Raw genomic sequence first — 22,300 nt, forward strand, 5'->3', positions numbered from 1 at the left:
TGTAATGTGAATGTGAACATGGGCTCGGACCTTATATCAATACCCTGAGGTGCTGTAGGGCCCAGTGCGACTTGCAAAACTCTGCCACCCACATCCAACTGAATCCAGCACCATGTGCCAGTTCGGCTTTAGACCTGCCAATGTTTACCTATGAGGTAACAAATGGTGTAAGTGTGTCTGCACAGCGCTGTATTTTGAGGAGGGCGCAGTGGGAGGCTGACCAAGTGTCGTTTTTGTGGGCGCTCGCTGACAAGTAATAGGAAGGATTCTCAGACTGTTATGCAAGACTTTAGTCATCATGGCATGATTCATGTCTTGGTTCACTCTCTTTTATTCTCTCACCCCTTTCACCACTCTTAAACTCTTTTCTTTCTCATATCTCTTTGGGGGGGACAGAAGGTGACAGAATGAGACACTGGCTTCTTTTCACTGTAGATGGAAAAGTCACTGAGTTAAGCAAGTTAATAAGTCAGAAGTGTGCTTTGAAGTTGCACCCAAGTTGAATGGATGGCATTAACCTATTACAGAGGACGGAAACCAAATTCATAGGGCAAGGTTATATGACATGATACCACATGACTACATGTACCTTTGAAATGGTAGATCTCAAAATAAACATTGTTAATGTTTTTTCCTCTTACATAATATTTCATTCTCCGTTGCTATGGTTTTGCTATCTTGTAGTTGCCTCGTACCAGACCTCCGGTTCGCCACCCCCATCTCTAATTTTGTCAGTGATTCAAAAAGGTCTTGTCTCATGAATGGCTGATTTTCCCTGGCTGGAGAAACTGAGCCAATCAGAGCTTTTGTTGGTGGGACTAACTACAATTTCTGTTGTTTTTCTATTGTTTATTTTTTTTTTCCTTTTATGCTTTGATGCATTCAACATTTAAAGTCATACAGCCTCGGGATGTGCACAGTTTCTGCACATAGATGCGTGCCCGCGAGTCACCTTGTGTCTTTCAGTGTCTTTGCATCCAATCGAACCACCTTGAAAATTCGCTTGATATTTGGTCTAACCACAATTAATACAGGTGAGTTAATCTTGAAGTGTTTGTGACACAGTCTAAAGCCGAAGTTATACTTTCCACGTGATTCAAGTATTGCGTGATGTAGATTTCGTCATCAGAGGGTGTAAGGTGTAGGCTCTGGGTGGATGTCTGCGGACTCTTCTGCGCTACAAGTGGTAGCGTAGCGATCTACTGCACATGTGTGGAAGGCGTCCTCCAAGTGGACAGTATAAACACACAAAGTATTTGCGTCTCTGGTGTCTGCAGCTGTCCATGTATGCGTCCGTTTGCAGTTATAACTGAGCCTTAATGAAGACAGCCTGGCCAAGTTATTGCAACAAAAATGTAATTCAATGACCGTTTATTTTAAGAAAAGAGATGAGAAAATAGGCAACTTGAGGTGTGAGTAGGACAGCGGTATCTATGCTGAGAAGTTAACAAGCTTGCAAACAATAGCCAGGCCAGCCTGTGGTGCTTTGTCAGCTAAGGTTGAGCAGACTGTTGACAAAGCCTGATTATCAAAAAATCTTTTCATGTTTGAATCACCATTGTGTTATGTGTTCAAATCCTATACTTTGCATTATTACTAATTTTTATTAAATGGTAAAATGATTTTGTAAACATCAAGTTGTGAACATCATATAGACTTTGGAACAATTCAAATTAGATGTGTCCTCATGGGGTGTAGTGGTTTCCATACTGCCATCATAAAGTTTTCCTTTTTCCGTCCTTTTTTGTCTCTTTTCAACATACTCCCCTTGGTAACCTTTAAAAGACTGCAGACTGATGCACATTGTGTCCTTGCTTAGTCGTCTGTAGCAATTTAGGAGGCGTGAAGAGAGGTGATGAATGTGTGGGAACAGTGTGCACAGTTTCAGTTGAACTGTATGCCATCTCATGATCTTCTGCACCTCTTGCTGTTTTTCCGTTCACCTGAAACGAGGTTTGTTGCCGTGCCTTCTTGCACTTTACTGTAGTCATCGAGGAGTCCTTGTGCTTTTTTGTTCCGTGGGAAGTCAAATTAATAATAATATAAACAATACTATAGATCTGGACTGGAAACATTCTACGTCCCTCTGTTTCAGTCAAAGTGGATGCAGTTGGGGCTTCCTTTTCTTTTTTTTAATTGAAGCGCAATGCACCATCATTACAACGACAGCATCTGTGCTGTATGCACCTCTTCCCCCCTGCAGCTTTGTAACCATTGTGACATCACCAATAACCATCACCTGAATCACATCATGAAAGTGATGCGAAGGTGATCGGTCCAGCAGTAAAAGGATGGGATTACTGCAGCCGGCTGTATCTGTCTTTTTCTTTCTTTATTTTTGCTCTATCTCCACCTTACTTCACCTGATCTCCCCTCCTGTTGCCCCTCCCCCCTCTTGCTTGCGTAACAGGGTGATCGCAGCTGTCCACTGAGCCCATGGACGAACTGAATGAACAGGAAATTATGAATGAATAAGCAGCCATTCTTAATCTAGTCTCTCTCTCCCCACTGCCTTCACATCCTCTGTCTCTGGGTCTTTCTCTCGCTCTGTGATCTGTGTGTCTCCCTGTGTCATTTTTAGCTTTTCTGTCTTGCGCTTTCTCTTCTGGCATTTCCTCTTTATCTTCCTCTCATGCTTTTCTTTCATTTCTTTCTCCTCTTTCTCTCGCCCATTAGCTCAGCAATACAGCAGCATGGGGGCTGTTGCCGTGCAGATTAAGCGCTGTAATCCTGAAGCGCAGGGAAGCGGCGCATGCGTTGTTCGTGTGTGAACATGCACGGTTGTCTGCAGAGGACCGGATGTTTCTGGTTGCCTTATAACATGGCAACAGCAGTGGTTTATGGCCGCTGCTCCATTCCGCACCCCCCTTTCCATCATCATCAGCACCAGCATCATTATCATCATCGCTCCATCTTTCAGTTTGGGGAGGAGGGGTGATGGGAGGAGGGGGGCACAGCTGAGCCGATGGTGAGGTCATGGGATGGTTTCACTGCTCATTCAGGAAAACAGCAGCTGGATGGAAGAGGGGGGAGGGAGAGAGAAGACTAGAGAGCCTGAACGGGAGGGGAAAAGCATGCCGTCATTGGAGGAGATATACCCATTCAGAAAAAACTGGGTTTGACAGAGAGAGAGAGAATAAGAGAAAGAGAGAAGGGAGAGATATGAAAATGGGTTCATAGCAACAGCAAGCTGTAATAACTTAGTGGAATCCCAGTTTTTTTAATGCAGTGGATGGATATGGAGGGAGGGGAAAAGATAGACAGCGAGAGTGATGCAACGAACGAGGGAGGATTTTCAGCTAAAAATTATACAAGCAGAAGAAGAACAGGTGATAAAAGGAGACAGTGATGTACAAAAGAGGAAGCAATGGATTATACACAAAAATTCCAGTGATGTGCAGAATAAATTAAAGAAACCTGAGACAGCAATATTTCTAATGTTTCTCAGCATCATGCATATTTGTTTAGAAGCCAATGAAATGTTAAAGGATGGGCAGTTGAGTGGAGCGGCGTGTCCCCTAGTGTCCTCACCAGACTTGGTGGACATGTACTGCTGGATTCATCATTATAGACGTGACTCCTGACTATTTGTACAACAATTTAGCCATAAATTCACAGACTGACTGTACACGGTCCAGCCATATACTCGGTTTTGACCGAGTCTTGTTTCTTATCATGCTTGTTGAAATAAAATGGCTTCTAATGTAGATGGGCGAGGAATTGAAATATACTCTGAACGGCTCCTTTCATTGAGTCCAGAGTGCGCTAATGTTTGCTAAATGCCTAAAACATCAATGTAAACTGGGTCAGTCAAACTCACTGAGGCCTGAGGCCATTTGTGTTCACCAGTGCTCGGTCACACGCATGCACACAGTGTACAACCATAGGTCAGAGCAGGAGTCAGGAAGCGCGTGTGTGTGTGTGTGTGTCAGTGTTGGGGTTAAATGGATTGTTCCCCATGTGTTTGCGTCAGTATTGAGTTTGTGTGTTAGAAAGAGATGCGGGGTGGGGGGGATTTTAAATATTTGCTTAAATAGGAACAAAAGAGCACTAACTGTTTTGAGTGAGTTGTGTGTTTTTGTGAGAGTTCACTTTCTCTGATGTCTTTCCGGCTTTCCATTAGCATTGAGAATACCACTACAGATAATACAATTGAGTGTTTATGGTGCATGTGTGTGAAAGAGAATTATCGGTGGACTAATGGAAAGCCAGCGATAAACAGGAACACACACACATATAGGCACATCCTCAATACCAATAGTCACACACAAACAAGTGCAAACACATGCACACACAGTGCTCAAACAAACATGCCCTCATTTTTGCACACACAATTGACACATAAACACACATACGCTTATACAGTCGGCTTGCTTCCTCGCACACACAACAGCACACACATGCACTAAAACCTGTGCTGACACACAAACACAATTCCATTCACGTGGCTAGCCGATCTCTGTTTGCTGCGAGGCCCTAATTAGTCGCTCGCTCCTGTCTCTGGGCTTCAGCCCGTTTCCTGTGAACTTAGGTAAATGCTGAGCCATTAGAGGACTACCCTTGCTTGAAATGTTAATTAGTAGCATCTCATTGCTGTGTCCCTCCGTTGACTTGACTGAGAAGTTAATACACTATACATTGTCCACATTTACTACTTAAACAAATGCAACTGTTTTTACCTATTGGTCATTTTGTGTCTGCACTGTCTCACTGTTCACCGCTGTGAAAGTGGAGAAGATGACCCCAAGGGAGATAAATCAAGATTCTAGAAATAAGCAATTATTAGCTGCAGTAACATGTCATGTAGATTTGTATTTTTGATTTTAAATAACTATGTTTGTGATGTTTTTTAAGTTATGGACGTAAATTAAAATAAGTGAACATTGACTTTTAGTTTCACATGGCGCACGAACAGCGGCCCCCTGGGTGTAAGCCCTGTGTTTGTTTGACCCATCCACCAACCCGACCTTCTATCTATGCGGACTTCTGCAGACTATCATTACAAACGGATTTGTGATACATCAAAAACAAACATAATCCAATACTTAACTATTTACACATAGCTTTGTTGTATGGGAACATAATCTTTAGGAGACAGGGTTCAGTGCAACACACATGGGCAGTGTCAAGTAGCATTGCAGGGTGAATTGAAGGGTGGCTGTGACTCAGAAAGTAGAGCGGGTCGTCCTTTAATCACAAGGTTGGCAGCTGCGCCACCATCGGTGTATGAATGTGTGTGTGAATGGGTAAATGAGAGGCAAATTGTAAAGCGCTTTGTCCGGTAAAGTATTGAGGCGCAATATAAATGCAGTCCATTTACTATTGCGTCAACTTCCACCTCCGAGCACACAGCGCACATACAGACCCGAAGAAGTAGGCAAGGTACAGAGGTCGGGATGTACCGATCTTGGGGATTAATATAATGAAGCTGTTTGATGTTGTTGGTAGTTTTCTGAAGTTCTGTGAAGCTCTCAAACTCTCTGGTTATTTTGGGTCATTGCTGCAGTCATAACACATCGGGGAGTGATAGCCCACTTTTATGAATGGCTTAACTCAGGATCTACATGGTCCAAATCCAGGGGTCTCAGTGTAGGATTACCTCAGATAATCTTGCACTGCAGTGAGATGTAATGACCTCAAGGGGTTATCGCAACAGATTAGGATTTACCATGTTTGTCCAATGAATGTACCTTTTGTAAACTTTAACCAATGCATGAATGGGGTGTGTGCGTGTCAATGAAAGGGATTACAAGGGATCTACACAAACAGGGAATTTGTGAACACTGTGATACTCAATCTTTTTAAGTACTGTTGGAGAAGTAGGTAAATGATTTTCTCTGACTCGAGTATGGATTTCATTCGGGGAGTGTGTTTGTTGTAGGGGATAAAGGCCCTGTACACCCACAGTCATTCTGACTAATTAGACCTCTGCTCATGTTGAAAATGGGTGGAGCTATGCAGGGATTTATTAACTCTGTTTATTTTTTTTATAGTATGTTTTTCATAGACAATGTCCCACAAAGCGAATGCGGAAGATATATAGGAGCTAAAAAAAGATTAATTTTACATTTACATTGCAGACAATGGTGAGACAGAGGATCTTTAAAAACAAAAAGTACAGTAAAATACATTCATTCCTTGATGCTGACTTCATGTCACAGTTGCCGTAACAGTTTCTGACTTTAAAAAAAAGTTCACATTAATATCCATCCATTTTTTCTAAAAGCTCAGATATCTGACTTTTGGCGTAATTCAACAGAAGTGCCTGAATAAGCGAGAGTACAGCACATCGTTAACTAGCGTTGTGGTAGCTATTGAAGGTATACTGAATGTATACACATGCTGCTTTTGCTTTTTAATGATTGTAATAGTGCATAAAGTCCTATCAGGCTTTACATTAACAGTGTTGCTCCTTAATTTCATGTCATGTGTCTCGATCTCCAGGTGATGTGGTGGTTCACTTTACACTGTGATCTGTAGACTTTAGCGTCTATCTTTATCTTTTTAACCTGTTTTCGCTGCTGAATCAGTTTAACATCATGGATATATCCCTCAAACGCATATTGTAGACCCGTATTATCAGTCTATCAGGGTCCAGTACTACCTGGGAAGAGATCTAATCAGGCAAGATGAGTGAAAACATTTGAGTGGGTGCACAAATGTTAGTTTGTGCACATTTTTGTATCTTGACTGCTTTAGTGCTTCCATTCCCTTTACCTGGTACCCAATTGTTCAGATGTGATGCTGAACTATTTTTGTTTGTGTTTCTCTGTATTCAGCTGTTCAGGCAGTTTAGCAGAGAACTATCACTCTGGCTTAGGATATACCGCCATCTAGTGGAGAAAAGAGTTTACAGCCTTTTAAGTATATACCTAAGTAATATACCTTCTGTTGAAAAGTTGTTTCAAAGAAAATTAGTTCATTTCAATACATCCATTAAATTCAACATTGCACTGTGAATGAATTTTGGTTTGGAGACAAGACTGTTTGGATACAATGTGAATACAATAACTATGCTTCCTTTGCCTTGATTATATTACAATATAATCTTTTATTTAAATTTCTTATTAAAGGTCCGCCATGTTTGATGCACTCATGAAAAGTTGTCAGATAGTGTAATCATTATCAGAGCATACCAGTAGGAGTTTTTTTTTGTCTGCTATTAAATTAGGGTGCTGTCACATTAGGGACCCGAGCCCGGATCCCAGTACACTTCGTTTGATTACTGTGAACACTCTGAACCGTACTCCCGTGCCCGAGTCCACTTGAAAAGGTGGTCTGGAGTAGAGTTCATGTGTACTCGGGTACGGTTCGAATCAGGTGTGAAAGCCAACCGTACCAAAACACGGAAGTGGACCGCTATTTAACATGACTAACGTTGATGAGTTTTGTGTTTTCTGTCGAGTTCGAATGAACTGCGTTTTACAATGATCAGCAAGGTAAAAGGTAAAATGACTGTCTGTCAATTGAGTAGAGCATATTAATTGCATTAATTGTTTTGTATCTTAATAATTTTTAGTAATTATTTGTCCCTTTTGATTTTATTTATTTTTTAATAGGCCTACATTTTCCATTTTGGACAAGCACAGTAGCTGGGATGAGTTACTTTGAGATATATATATATATATAATATTATATATATATATATATAATATATATATTTATAATATTTTATATATATATATATATATATATATATATATATATATATATTTCTATTGCATATTTGATATTGTCACCGTTAGTGTTTAAGGACGTCGGTGCTGTTTTGTCATCGTCTTGTCTTAGTACTAAAAGTTAGAGTCTGATCAATAATTGTGTCCAAGTATATAAATGTTCCATAGGCTGGTTATTATGAGAGGGATGATGTTACTGGTTCCACTTGGTTTTCTTTAAGTTCTTTTGTTTTTGCCACATTCATTTCCAGTTTATTTGCCTGTCACCAGTCCTCAAGCACAGTGACCTGACTAAAGTAAGCCTCCTTACTGAGCAAATTTACACTTAAGCAAAAACTTTCATTCATATTCATTTTTTACTTATTTTACCTTCCTCACAGTGACTTAGCCAAATGAAGGATGACTAATGTTCCTCCAACACAGGACTGACCCCTGTGAAACCCCCTTTCAACAAATTCTGAGTACTGATCACCGTGTCAAACCATTTCTGTAAGACTGGATCATCTAGGTCAGCTAGTGTCACGTACAGGAACAGTCCCCTTATCAGCAGATTTGATCAGTCTAGTCTAGTTCACGGATCATACAGCGTGGCAGTAAAGGTTCACAACTACATGTGATTGTGTAGTCATGTTATTATCAAAGATTAAGTTCTGTTTCTCATAATAACAGGGTTTGAAAATCATTTGTTTTCAGTAGCGTAAAACTTGAACAATGGAGAGCACAACACATCCCATTCATGTCGTGTTAGTCAGTAGTTCATCCTGAATTGACCTCATCGAATGAGCGAAGTCATGCGCTAAGTATCAATAAATTAGCATTTCTCTGATAGCCCTTTCATTGACTTGGCTAGTTTCAGTGTAGTTTGAATAAAATGTAAGAACATAAATGCATGTAAATATTAATAATTTTGGGGGGTATTTTATGCCTATATTAGGTAATGCATTGCAACTCGTGATCGGTGTCTTACCCCCCAAGTCACGGCCCAATGTATGCAAAGTTCTTTCTTTTTTTCTTTTGAAACATATATATTTAAAAACATGCAGTTTTAGGCAAGTCATAGTCAAGTCAGCACACTGACAGCTGTTGTTGCCTGTTGGGCTTGAGTTTGCCATGTTATGATTTGAGCATATTTGTTATGCTAAATGCAGTACCTGTGAGAGTTTCTGGACAATATTTGTCATTGTTTTGTGTTGGTAATTAAGTTACAATAATAAATACATACATTTGCATAAATCAAGCATATTTGCCCACTCCCATGTTGATAGGAGTATTAAATACTTGAAAAATCTCCCTTTAAGGTACATTTTGAACAGATAAAAAATGTGTTATTAAAAAAATGTGTTTATCATTTATTTCCTAATTATTTAATTGTTTGTTTGTATGCAAATAACCACTATAGGTGAAAAGAACAAAGTAAAAGGATAACATTAAGAATTTTTGACATAGACAGTTGAAATTTGTTTGGGATAGTGATGGAAACAACTTCGTCTGGAGCCTCGTATACCAGCTGCTAAAACAAAACAAAACGATCGGTATCGGCTGATATGGCTCATTGACGATCTTTCAGTTATTTCCAAACTTATCACAGCTAACTTTCACTCAGCTAGTGTGCTCGCGCTCATATTATTCATGACTTTATTGATTAGCTTCCTTTAGTAACCTAGGTCATTGCTTTTTGCTAACGGCCGAGTGGGCGTTTCTATTGGAATAAAGGAAAGGAAAAGAACGCAAATGGACCCACCCTTTAGGCAATAAACCTGTCAAAGCTAAGGTTGGGAAAATATAGTCCTGTCGGGAGTAATCAGAGTCAAAATCGGATGCTCTGTACACACATCATCCACCCTGACCTTCTCCTTATGACTTTTTGCTACGCTATCAGAACATCACGTTACTTCCCACTATGCCAATATAGGTTGTGTCTTTCCGCAGACACCAGTTACACTCATGCTGGTCACTTGCTTGCACATGGGTCAATAGCTACTCCTTTTACTCGGAGCGTCACACCGTCACAAGGGTCCACGGTTCATCAAAGCCTGGAAATGAAGCTCTGATCAATTATTGTCGATGGACATCTACTCACATGTTTTATTAGTAACTGTCTACCGTATCTGTCTGATTGTTAAAAGTGGTTGGTAATATTAGGTTGCTATGTTTCATAATTCAAATACAAACACATCTGTAGTTAGTTTTGCTACCAGCTCCGCGATGTGTAAAGTATCTGAAAGATCTTTTATCTTAAATATACTGTATTTAAAGTATCAGGCACTTCTCGGCTCTCACCGTGTCTTCAGTTAATGAAGCTACTAAATGAAACCAAGGTTAGCTTTTTCAGGATCGAGGTATTCCCACCTCTTTGGTTTTATCACGTGAAAGACTCGCAACATTGTTGTGAACTGTGAGAGGCTGAAGGTACAAAGAATCTTTTCAGTGCAAGTACTACCATGTCAAATCCCTTCAAACACTTGCTGTACAGACTCTCAGCAGCAACCTGAGTATAGAGATGTGTAAAACTAATCAAGGATTTACTGTTGGAGTTGGAATTCTTACAGAATCTGTGACTGCTGTCTTTCGAAAACAGACATGAATGACAATTTTGCACATGAGCAGAAACAACATAGTGTGAAATACTTTTTTACAGTTGCAAAGGGGCCTCTTTGTGGTGATGATGTAGGTAGCTATATGAAGAAAGTGATAAAGAAGAAAATCAAAGGGTGTCTGTTTAGGGCAGAACATCGAACGGCTTTGATGTTCACCAAGTTGGCTCAGAGATTCAGTCTCACACCAGGCAGCATTTCTAAAGCAAACAATCACAAACTGTTGTATCTCCGTTGACAACAGTTCCAGCTCTACATGGTGCAATGACACACAATATACACAAGGCTCAGTGGTGCACCAAACTAAACAGAATTTAGTATTCTTCATTCAGTTTCGCTTCAATCCAAACAGCTGCACTTTTTCTTTTTAACGAGTACAGACTTCTCTTGGCTCTGCGTAAGACAAACATAAATTTAAAGACAAAAAGCAAGAAAAGAAAAGGATTTTGTGTTGTATAATCTTATAACCTCAAAGGGACAAGAGATTTGCACATATTTAATCACACGTAGATCTAGGTAGAGGGCTCGAAATGAACTGTTTTCCAAAGTGTCCCGCAAAAGTCTCAAATTCAACTTTCAACTGTCCCAGGCTTGACAACCAATGTCCCAAATTTTTTTAATTTCTTTTTCATTCTACATAATAAATATAGTTTTATCATTATTAAAGGGACTATTTGTAACTTTCAGAAATGCTTGTTCACAGCGACACCTGTGGCCATTATGTCAACGAAAGTCAGCGTTGCGCTCGCGCTTGCTCGCTCTAAATATACCTGAACGAGCATCGCTCAAAAATAGTGAGGCGACGCACGTCAGCTAAAACCACAATATCACTCTATATTTCAGCTGCTTGGCAGTAATGTTAGCTGACCAGACGAAGGTCTCTCCATGAATCACTGCTGATCCTAGTGTTGGCTTTTCCTGCCTCAGCCTCCGGGGATGAGGCAGGAAGAGAAACCTCCCGATTGCGCCCGCAGGGAGACACCGGCACACGGTCAGAGACGATAACGTTTCTCGCTACGGAGCCCTGTCACTTCACAAGACACGGAAAACCTCTGTTGGTCTGGAGGAGCTGCAGCATTTATTTCTGCACAAATGTCCACTGTACATTCACTAGATATTCTCAGAGCTAAACTAACTCTTCTGCAGTGTGGAGTGAGCGCGCGTTCACGTGTAGAGGTGGAGCGAGACAGCGAGGACGCGCGCGTGGTGTGTGTGAGTGAAGGCAGGCATGCAGGCAGCGGAGCAGAGGCTCCAGCCACACGCGAGCGTGCATATGCGAGCGTGCATATGCGAGCCGCGCACATGCTAGCCGCGCATGGGATCCCGACCCGCTAGATTTATACGTGTAAAAAGTTACAAACAGTCCCTTTAACTATTTATTATAAACTATGTGAGTTAACTCGCATCACTTCATTGACGAGAAAACTACAAGTGTTTTCGTTTCGTCCCAGCATGAAGTGACTGGATAAGTAACATGGATCATTATGATTAGAGTTAGTGTGAGGTGATTTTTTGCACAAAGCAACAATGTGTATTATTATTTTCAGGTTCCTGAGCTTTATTATAGGCTAATACAATTATAGCTCTGAGCTGTAACTAAACCTGTGCAAGTATTTGTGGTCATGGATCTATAACAAGCCACTCAAAGAGCTGATGAAGCCTTTTACAGAAAGGTAGGCTACTTTCAAATAATAATAATAATATTAAGCTAAGTTCATGAAAGCTTTACTTCTGCTATAATGAAATAAGCTTGTAAGAGATTATTAACTAGAATCACAAAGTGTTATGTTGATTGTCATTCCAAACAAAATTAGGGCTGAGCAATTAATCACTCTAATGATATTCTTATGTGATCAGTGTTGTGCTTATTGACCCATCTCTCCACCCCAACCTCAGCTCCTCCCTACACGGACGGAGTGAATGGCTGGAGCAGTTGCTGAGAGAGCGTCTATGTTGCCGCGGATGGGTTTATATTGGAGTTAGAGTTTAAAAGCCAGTTGCGTCGGTATCAGATCCCAAAGGGCTGTGAAAAAACGTTGGTTCTGTATGTGCAGACATGACAATGAGACCGGGCTGTGATCCACTGAAAGGTTGTCCGGCTCCGGTGCTTGCACGTGTTGTTGCAGAGAGAATTTCTGGTATCGTGACATCCCTAGTGTTAACTGGTGACTCTCAGCCTAATGCGTTGTTTCCTCATAGTGACGGCAGCAGGAACAGAACATGATGTTCTCATAAAAGCCTTCAATCAATTTAATTATATGGGTTTTTATCTACGCCAAGCATTTACGCAAGTTACTACAAGCAACCACAGACGCAGTTGGCTGAAAGTCACCAGTAAACATGGTCATTTGTACTCGTAAAAACACCTGTTACTCGGCAATGGTCGTGATCCTGTCAGAATTATTTAGAACTTGAGTCCGCTGTTTGAATATCGATTATGACAAACTAACACGCAACAACTATTTTGATGCTGGTAACCATTTTAATTCAATGTTTAAAGCTCGCTTAACTCATGTGGATGGCTCGGGCAAGATGCTGCTTTCGTTGCTAACATGCGTACGTATATTTCTGATGACATTGGTTGTAAAAGGGTCTATGATATCAATGACCACCACGAAATTTTAGTTTCAAATGAGTTTTGTTTGTTGGGGAAAATCAAATTATCCCCTCAGAGAAAACAGCTAAAAAGAAGGAAAAGTCGGACTGAATGAGCAGTTTCTCACGGAAAAGGAATTCACAGTTCTGAATTTGTCGTCTTAAGACCTTGCATGATTAGGTAGGTATGCTGATATTGTAACTTGCTTACTTACGTTACTCATGGTCTAAGCTTCTGTTCAATTTTGTCTGCGCAAATTTTGTTCAAATTCCTCACGTCTTTGACATGAGCTTATGATTCCTTACATCAAATGTACATTTTCTAACTACCAAGCTTAGAAAAGCATCAGCCCTCAGCTGATCCTAGCCCAGCAGAACCTTTTCTCAATGACTGCCACTCTCATGACAAGTCTAAATATGCCATGACATAGAAGTGAATTGATTTCTCGTTCCTTTAGCAAGAAAACGGGTTCCCATTTGGTATGCGGGACGGTGATGTTAAACATAGTATTTATAGTGTTTATACATAGTGTTGGTTTTCACATACCCCAGAGCGTGTCCAATTCCTGAGCATGCATGGAAATAAGAAAAGGGAGGATAAGTGCTTTTCGGGTCAGATGAGGTTTCAATTGTGGACAAATTTCAAAGATTGTAAAGACAGAATTAAAGGTTTAGAAACGGTTAACATCCAGTAGTTGAAATGTGAGGGGATAGGACCCCAGTCTCCAGACTGTGACCACGTATCATTTTAACCGAACTTCCAGAAAATTGGCAAAAAAAAGAAAAGAAAATTCAAATTAAATGCACATTTTGGTCGGTTGATGGTCCTTGTAATAATCTCTCTACAGCAAAACTGTATTTAATGTCTCCATCTCTCTCAGTGTGTGTGTGGTAAGAGTGTATTTAAGGACATCCAGTCACCTTAAAATAATGTGCCACTAACTTCAAGCAAAACCTAAATTACGCATTGCGGATATCTGATAATACAATTCGGCAATTCAGTGTTAAATTATGGGTCAATGTTTGGGTCAGTTCTTTTGCCATGGTGCTTTGCATCAACAAAGCATTTCAAATTTGCATTTTTACATAAGAGCTTAGGATGGAGAAAAATATATATTTTTTTTAACATACTTCATGAACATTTGTTAACAAGACGGCAGCCTAAATAGGAAAATACCCCTTTGAAAATACCCCTTTGACATAGAGATACCTTTTTTACATTTTTTTATTAGTATTAGATATTGATAACAAAATTTAGTTGTTTACTTTCTTAACCTTTTTAACAAAATCCTCAGAAAAAGACATATTCAGCATCGGATCAATACTCAGAATGCAGCCTAATCCAAAAATGGTAATTTATTACCAATGGAAATTTGTTTTGCATGTAGACAATAACAACAAGCTCTTTAAGTAAATTACTGAAACCCAAGTTGGCACAGAAAGTTTTATTTTTTTTAAAATGTTTTTACCAACAGTAAAGGCTGTTGGCTGTTATTATTATTGATATTAACATTATTATTATTATTATTATTATTATTATTAATAATAATAATAATAATAATAATAATAATAATACATGTTATTATTATTACAAGTACTGTACTATGAAACTTTGCTACCACTTCGTAATTTGGTATCCTTTATAATGACTTTATAAGCTGCAATTAAACTGAAGTGGTTAAAAAAATATTTACTTATGCTTTATTTGTTAGTTATATAAGTCATTCTTAAGTCATTAATAAAGGGTCCCATGTTTGTCACTTTCTAATAAGTCATCAAGTCAGCATTACATTTTGGGAAAGACGTATGCTTTTGCAAATTAGAGCATGAATGTAATTTCTCCAGGACGTCTTAGGAAATGACACAACAAAAAAGTAAAGACATTTCAAAATACATAAAAATAGCAGTTAATAAATAGCAATAACAACTGGTGGTAAGGGAAGATACAACAAAAGATCCTAGGTAAAAGCCAGTATTGTTATGTTTTAAATACAATTTTAAAAGTTGTAACAAAGGTGCACAATAACAAATGTACAGGAGGCTGGAAGCAAAAGACCTGAATGCAGCATTACTGCAGGCTTAAGTTCTGGAGCATAACACAATAATCTGTTAGGGATATAAACTGATACTAATGACGATGTCATCCTACCTAAATGTCAAGTATCATAATGTGACTCGTGATGATAACAAGGTGTCCATTGTAGTACAGGTATTACTGTATCATGATAAAAATGGTGAAATAGCCAAGAATCAATGACTCTTAATCCCAAAATGTCTTAACTCCAAACTTTTGATAAGAAAAGATCTTGAGTATGACAAATTAAAGATTCATGTGACAAACGTGCTTGTCTCCTCTCATAGGATCCATCGTCACACAACAGTAGGCACATGACCGCAAGTAAGAGTAACTAAAGCCTACATTAGCTTAGCAGCAGACCAGAAATGTCTCCGAGCCGGCGAGGAGATTACAAAATAACTGAGCCGCTCTCTTTCTGACTGTGATACTCGGTTTCCTTGGCGACGTGAGGCGGTCAAGTTCGTCCTCTTAGGTCTGCAGTCAGTCAGAGTTTTGCTCCCACTGTGTGCGTTTGTTGATCTGTGTGAAGTCCACTTCGGTCGAGAAACAACTATACACCACCTTGCCTCATTTTTATCAGAATGCGTCTTACTACAGAGGAGAAAATAGAACTGGGACTCAAGGAGCAGGGGACAATCAATCCTGCATTTGGGGTAAGTGTAGTGTCATCTTAATTCTCTCTTCAGCTTGGCTTTGTGACACCAACAAAATCAAAGTGTCAAACACTGGGTGAGGGTTTGAGATAAAACTGATTCAAATATTTTTATTCTGAATATACATGATATAAAAGTTGTTTTTTTATTATTACTACTTTGGTTTTACTTACAGACTAAGAGGAAAAAGAAGTACAGTGCTATTTTCTAACAGCAGTAAGAGCTAAATGTAAGCCACTGTGGAATGTGAAATGACCAAAGTGTGAATGTGTTCCACAAAAGACGGGATATTTCAGTGGAATCGATTGCATGGTTTCAAAGTATGTGGCAAATGTCAGTCTTGAGTGTAGTTGAGTCGGATCAAAGAGCTCCAGGCTTAAACTAGAAATGCTCTTTGATAAAACGTCAACCAAGAAACAGAAACTGAATAAAGGATATTGAAGCGGAGATGTGTAGTTTGTGTGTGAGAATGGTAAAAAGGTCTGGCCGCATGGGGTGTGCAAGTTGTCACAGCTGAGCCCAGGGTTGATGCTTTCCCCTTTTTTTCTCTATCCCAATCAACTGAAGAATTTGGAAAAATGGGAACACCAAACAAACAACACAGCTTCGTTTGCAGATGGGCAAACACATCCGTCTGTCAGCATCTGCAAAATAATACAGGCAAAGGAATGGGGGCCTCTTTTATTATTGCCCTTGTAGTATATTACCTGACACTCCTATACAAAGGCCCAACATGAAACTTCTACTATACAATAAATTCAAAGATGTTGAACTAGGATTTATACATTTAATACATCAATCGAGCTTGCTGACTCTGACATCCAGATTAAGTTTTCATACTTCATTCTTAGGCTTTCAGCATGTAACATTATTTCACAATAACCTCTTTTGAACTTTGGGCCCTGCTTCTTTTTTCTTCTTTAAATCAGTTGGAGTCACATTTAAGTATGTTGTCCTTAAGATGCATCTAAAACTAAGTCTACTTCTTGGAGTTGCCGGGTGTTTTTAGGCTATTATGGAACGAAAGCACCCCAAATTACAGAGATGTACGGTATATTAAAATCTCTTAGATACTGAATCAGAGATATTTCCTCCATTGTTACAGTTGTGTATGCTAGAAAAGTGCTAAAGCTTTTGAAGAACAACATTTTGATAAGGTAATGGTGTCACTTCATTCTGTTGAAGACACATTCTGTTGCATTTCAAACAAATACAAGATGCATCATCCTACTGGAAGATATTCATATCCTATGGAAGATATATCTTAACAGTTTAATTCCATATTTAGTGCTTTTTTAAGATTGTATACAGTGTTGAGAGCTAAAATCATCAAACCTGTATAGCATAGGAGAAATCCCAGCAGTCACTTCTTTAGGCTGATAATAGTAGATAACCACGATAAAATGGAAGCAGATACGGATACAAACAATTTCAGCAAATGCAGCAATCGTGTTTTCTTGGATGCTTTTAATTGATAATTTGATAACTTAAGATTCTAATGAACTGATTTCCCAAATGTCATATAGATGCCTGGATTGTAATTGTGTGACTTTAAATGGACACAAGCCTTTTATACACAGTTCACCTGGTACAGAATGTCTAATCTACATTTAGGACTCGCTGTTGCAGAGCAATGGAATGAGAAAGAAAATGTGTTTTTGGGCATTTTTTCTTTCTTGTACAAGTGAACTTTTGTTCGTCAGTGCAGCTTTGGGTCCAGTTCAAGGACCAATTACAATTCAAGGTTTCAGGTATCAACACAGGATGGAGGCTAAACTCTAAAAACAAAGGCTGGCTTCACGTGAGGCAAAACTTCCAACTCTCTTTGCGACTCTTATCTCTTTTTAGTGGGCTTAGTATACTCTGGATACTGGAACACTGTCATGGTACAGTAACTCTGACCCTTGATCTCCTCACTGGTTATTGTTTTTAATGTGGGTGATTATACTCAGGATTTTACTTGCATTTTAAATGATTCAGGAAATAAGGGACACATTGTACATGTTTGTGAAAAACAGTGCTAGAAGTAGTAGTTATAGTGCTATAGTGTATTTTGTTGCAAACTAAATTTATTACTAGAAAGTGATGCATTCATGGGCAGGGACGTACCGTATAGAAAACCAAACGGCAAAGTATGTCACCCCCAAACCCCAAAACCAAAAGTAATGGCAAATAAGTATCAGTATTTAAAACAAGTCAAGGAAATACAGTATGTCTTACAGTGGATAGTAGTTGGTGTTATTGAATATGGCAAGTACTGTATGTATGTATGTTTGTTGCATGCATGTTTGTATGGGAGTGTAGAAATCAATAAATACAAACTGTCACCTGTTAGTCTGCCAATCTCACAGAGAGAGGGTCAAAGAAAGAACAGCTCAGTTTGCTTGACTTGTCTTCCTCAAACAGGTCTTCAACCTTTAGTTGAAGTTGGTAAAGACAGTTTCACGTGGACATTTTGGAAAAAGGATTAGCATTACTTGTATTGTAGATATGTACATCACAGTGAATGTGGAAGAACATGTAGACTAGGTAAGCCAGGTTGATGGCATGTTTTTATAGGTAAAATACATGTGTGATATTTAATAACAGTGAGTTGATGTTGCTGCATTTGCTATTGACTTTATCAGTGCCTGAGTAGGCTTGATGATTGATGATAACAAGTTGTGTGATGAGTGTCCGGGTGTGAACTTGGTTGTTTCGAAGAGGATTTCCGGACAAACAGTGCACTCCCTGACTCAAGAACAAACACTTCTGGTACAGGCTACTAGGAACCGACCACATTAACCAATACTTAACTAGTCTACATATGTAAATATTAAAGCTACTGCATGGAACTTTAATTTTGTGTTGATTTTGGCAGCCCCTGTTGAGAAAAGTGGTAGTGTTTCCATGCACCAGATTCTCTTTAGAAAACCTCATTTTACTGCACCCGCACAGTCCTGGTTCTGGTTCTCCCATGCCTCCCTTCCCTCCAGCGGGCCCAGTAATACAGCCTGGGCCTCCAGCAGCATGGTGTCGGTGTTGGCTCCCAACGTGGACCCGCTGAGCAGAAAGGCGAAGCTCTGCTCTTGGCTGGAGTAGGAGCTGCTGCTGCTAGGCACGGAGCTCTCCACCTCCCGCTGGAGCTCCAACTGCAGGTCGAAGGTGGCAGCATAGCTGGATCTGAGTCTCTCCGTGGTGGGTTGGATGCTGCTGGAGGCCCTGCTGGAGTCTGATCTGAGGGTGTTTCTTGTGAACCTGCATGATTTCATCCGATTTTATCTGACTTTGTGCAAAATCCGACCAGGTGGCGACGATGACGAGCATTAAGAATAACTATATATAAATAGCCAATCTCCTCACTGATGGTCTCGTTTACTTATGTAGGTCATATAGAGGCAGGAGTATTAAATTGATACTGTTTCATAACCAGTTAAAAGTTCTTCACAGTAACTTTAACTTGGAGAAATAGGAAAATAGGAAAAACAAGTTAACGTCCTGGTGATAGAATAAGCCAACCATTTTGGCCTCTAGATTAAAATGTGAAAACATGGGAAGTAGTTAAGTATAGTTTTCCCTTTTTTCTTTAATCTCTGTTTCAAATATGCGTTTGACTTTGCTGTGTTGCTTTGCAAAGTCATTATATTCAACCAACACTTCATAGTTCATGCTGGGACAATAACATTCTTCACATTAACATCCTTAAACCAGTTAAGGATAAGTCTAAAGTTCGGGCTTTCAGGCATCTCACCTTTAGATTAAACAATAATCTCAGTTTGAATCAGCATAAAAATTCACAGATGTTGCCAACAGAGACAATCAGTCATCCAGAAACTAAAACACTTGTCTTCCTGCTGCATCACAGTGTCATTGAACCATTTCTTTAGTATCCTTCAGTATGCTTTACAGTCACTGACTAAAAGAGCCTCTTGAAGTTCATCCATGCAGCCAGCAAACTGATTGGTCTTCCCACGCTGAATTTATCCATCCATATCGTCACAACTGTGACGTGGAAGGCACACATCGCAGCACATGATGCTGTGCCCTAAATAATCACACTGACCAGCATCAGTGATGATTAACCACACTTTTAGTGCCATCTGTTTCTGTCTATCTATTGAGGTACTGGTACTCCACTTGAGTAAGTTTTTGGATGACTCCAATTTTGCTTCATTTTAGAGGAAAACAGTGTTGCTAATTGGTGTTGTGCTGTGGTGACTACTTTGCAAGTTAGGAAATTAACTGATAAACAATGAGTATTCATTTGTTAAAGGAACAGTGTATACAATTTTGAGGGATCTATTAGCAGAAATGGAATACAATATTCATTACAATGTTTTCATTAGTGTCTAATCGCCTGAAACTAAGATTTGTGTTTTCGTTAGCTAAGCAGGAGCCTATCATATCTACATAGGTTAGAGTCCACCATGTTGCTCCCCCATGTTTCTACAGTAGCCCAGAACGGACAAACCAAACACTGGCTCTAGCGATTCTTGGAAAGGGAGGTGTGAGCGGAGGGGTACTCAGTTGGTTGCAATCTGCAACCACACCGCTAGATGCCGCCAAATCTTACACACTGTACCTTTAATGAATGAACCTGTATCAAGTCGCAAAATGTTGATATCTGCTTGGAGCATTATTACCATATTTATAGTTATTTTTAGGCAGTCATAGCGGTTAAGGTTAGGGAAAGATGATGGTCCTGGTTTAATATTGAAAAAGTCAATAAGCAAAAGTTAACTCAATTAACATGCAACCAAAACTACTTCCAACTGCAGAAAGTAGTGACTGTTTATTGTCTAGAGTAACAGAGACAGTGTTTCTGGATAGACAAGTTGCTGGTGATTTTGTTTTCTTTAAAAAAAAAAATTTAAAAAACCCCACCAAAGTAATTAAAAATATCAGTAGCAATATCCTCGAAACCTAGAAAAATAAAACCATGAAGCAGCCATCCAGCATTTCCACATACAGCAAAAAGTAAGCTGATAAAATAAGCTTGTTTTTTTTATTTAGATGAACTATCCCTTTGTGTAAGGGAAGTAGTAGAAACAGTAGTTCCACCATTGGTTATGTGGATCCCTCCACCATAATGCCCTCCTCTCCGGTGGTTACTGGAGTGCAGGTAGATAACCACTAGATGGAAGCAAATGGCCATGTAACCACCGAAGCAAACGTCTGTGTACACTACCTGCTGATGAACTTTGTGACGTGAGAGTTAATCAAAGACAGAGAGGACATGCGATGCGGAGGGGTCGGCATTTGCATGGTCTGTCTCTGTCATGTGACTCTTGTGGGAAACAGATGCTGCAATGGTGGGATCCATAGAACAAGGTGTTTTCTCTTGTTTGATGTGCTGATTGAATGTCAAATTCACCCTCTGAGACACAGCAGGTCTCAGAGCGACGGCTGCAGCATATGGCTTTGTTTCCAGTCGTGGGACCTCGGTGTGAATTATCCTTAGATTCACTGGAGTCTGGATTTCTTCTTGTGTCCTGGCTCTCGTGTGTAAAATTTGACAAACCCAGTGGGAAGGATGATCATAAAAAGTCTATTACAGTTAAAATTTAACTTATCTAAGACTTTGGTTGATGGTGTTGATTTGACCAGTAAAGTCATTGTTAAAATTAGTTTTAAAGGGTTATTTAGTCTCCCACACATGATCAGCATTGCCATTATTTTCCTATTGGAAGAGTGGTGGTGCCCAACTAGGAGGAAGCGCTACCTTTGGCGTGACGCTCTGCTCGAAATTGTCACAGGCCGCAGCGCTTAAAGCTTGAAATATTTTCAACCTTTCAAAGCGCAACCGATATATGGCGTATATCCGGAAGCAACACATGCAAGTAGGGGAGGCAGAGAGTGATGAAAGAATTCTCCGTACTCTATACGACACAACATTTAAAAATATACCATGATCTTGCCAGGAAAGGTAACGCATGGCGAAATGTCAGCAGTCAGATGGCTACCGGGTTTGTAAATAGGCATATAGCTTATGAACTTAGCTAAATCTAACTTGTTTATGACCTATACCTGTGCTGTGCTTTGCCTTTGCAAGTGTATGCACTATGCTCTGTGCCCTATCTTGCGACGAGTGAAGAATTGTAGTGAACTGAGAGACCTAACATTACTGGTGCTGGGTTTTAAAAGCTAATTTAAGGTTTTGTACTCTAATTATTGCGGTCATATATTTTGTGGTAAAAATGTAAACTTGGCTCAGGGGCCAAATAAGGCAGAGATATACAGTACACAGGACAGAAAAGTAACCTATCAGTTTCTTTGTCGCTTCATCGAGGGTTCAAATTGAGTTTGCGGTAAGGGGTGTGTTTGTGGGTCTCGGACTCGCATAACAGAGAGAAGTTCAACCTTTCTCATAGTTCCTATGCTGTTTTTGAAAATCGGAAGTCGGTCAAAATTAAAGCCATGATGTAACTTTGTCTTCTACTCCCAGTTCCAGCATATTGTATGCTGTATATATACACTATATACTGTCAGCTTTATGTAACTGACTGTAGGCTACATAATATAATATGGGCTTCTTAATCGACATCTTCAACCGCTAAGTATTTTATAATGTTAATAATGTAGCTGATATTTTTAGTTTAGCTTCTCTGAAGACATAGCTCCTCATTCTGAATGAAGTAAGTCTAAGTAGTAATTTCTTCTCATTATGATTCGGGAGGAAATAACCTGAATTATTGCCTTTTTACACTCATATTAAACCAAGTCTTG

At 39.6% G+C, this 22,300-nt stretch overlaps 1 protein-coding gene across 2 annotated transcripts in view; it reads left to right on the forward strand.

The window, feature by feature from the left end:
* Positions 1 to 22,300, forward strand: part of LOC141766664 (solute carrier family 23 member 2) — an 88,179-nt gene that overhangs the window by 19,126 nt on the left and 46,753 nt on the right. The window contains exon 4 of one of the 2 annotated variants that reach the window (XM_074633677.1): positions 15,523 to 15,595. In XM_074633677.1, the coding sequence (XP_074489778.1) occupies positions 15,524 to 15,595 (72 nt within the window). In that variant the 5' untranslated portion in view covers position 15,523. Of the gene's footprint in view, positions 1 to 15,300; positions 15,596 to 22,300 lie in introns of those variants that run through there. The other variant, XM_074633678.1, reaches the window with a different exon arrangement.

This window comes from Sebastes fasciatus, chromosome 4, assembly GCF_043250625.1.
Source record: "Sebastes fasciatus isolate fSebFas1 chromosome 4, fSebFas1.pri, whole genome shotgun sequence".
In the NCBI taxonomy this organism is placed as follows: domain Eukaryota; kingdom Metazoa; phylum Chordata; class Actinopteri; order Perciformes; family Sebastidae; genus Sebastes; species Sebastes fasciatus.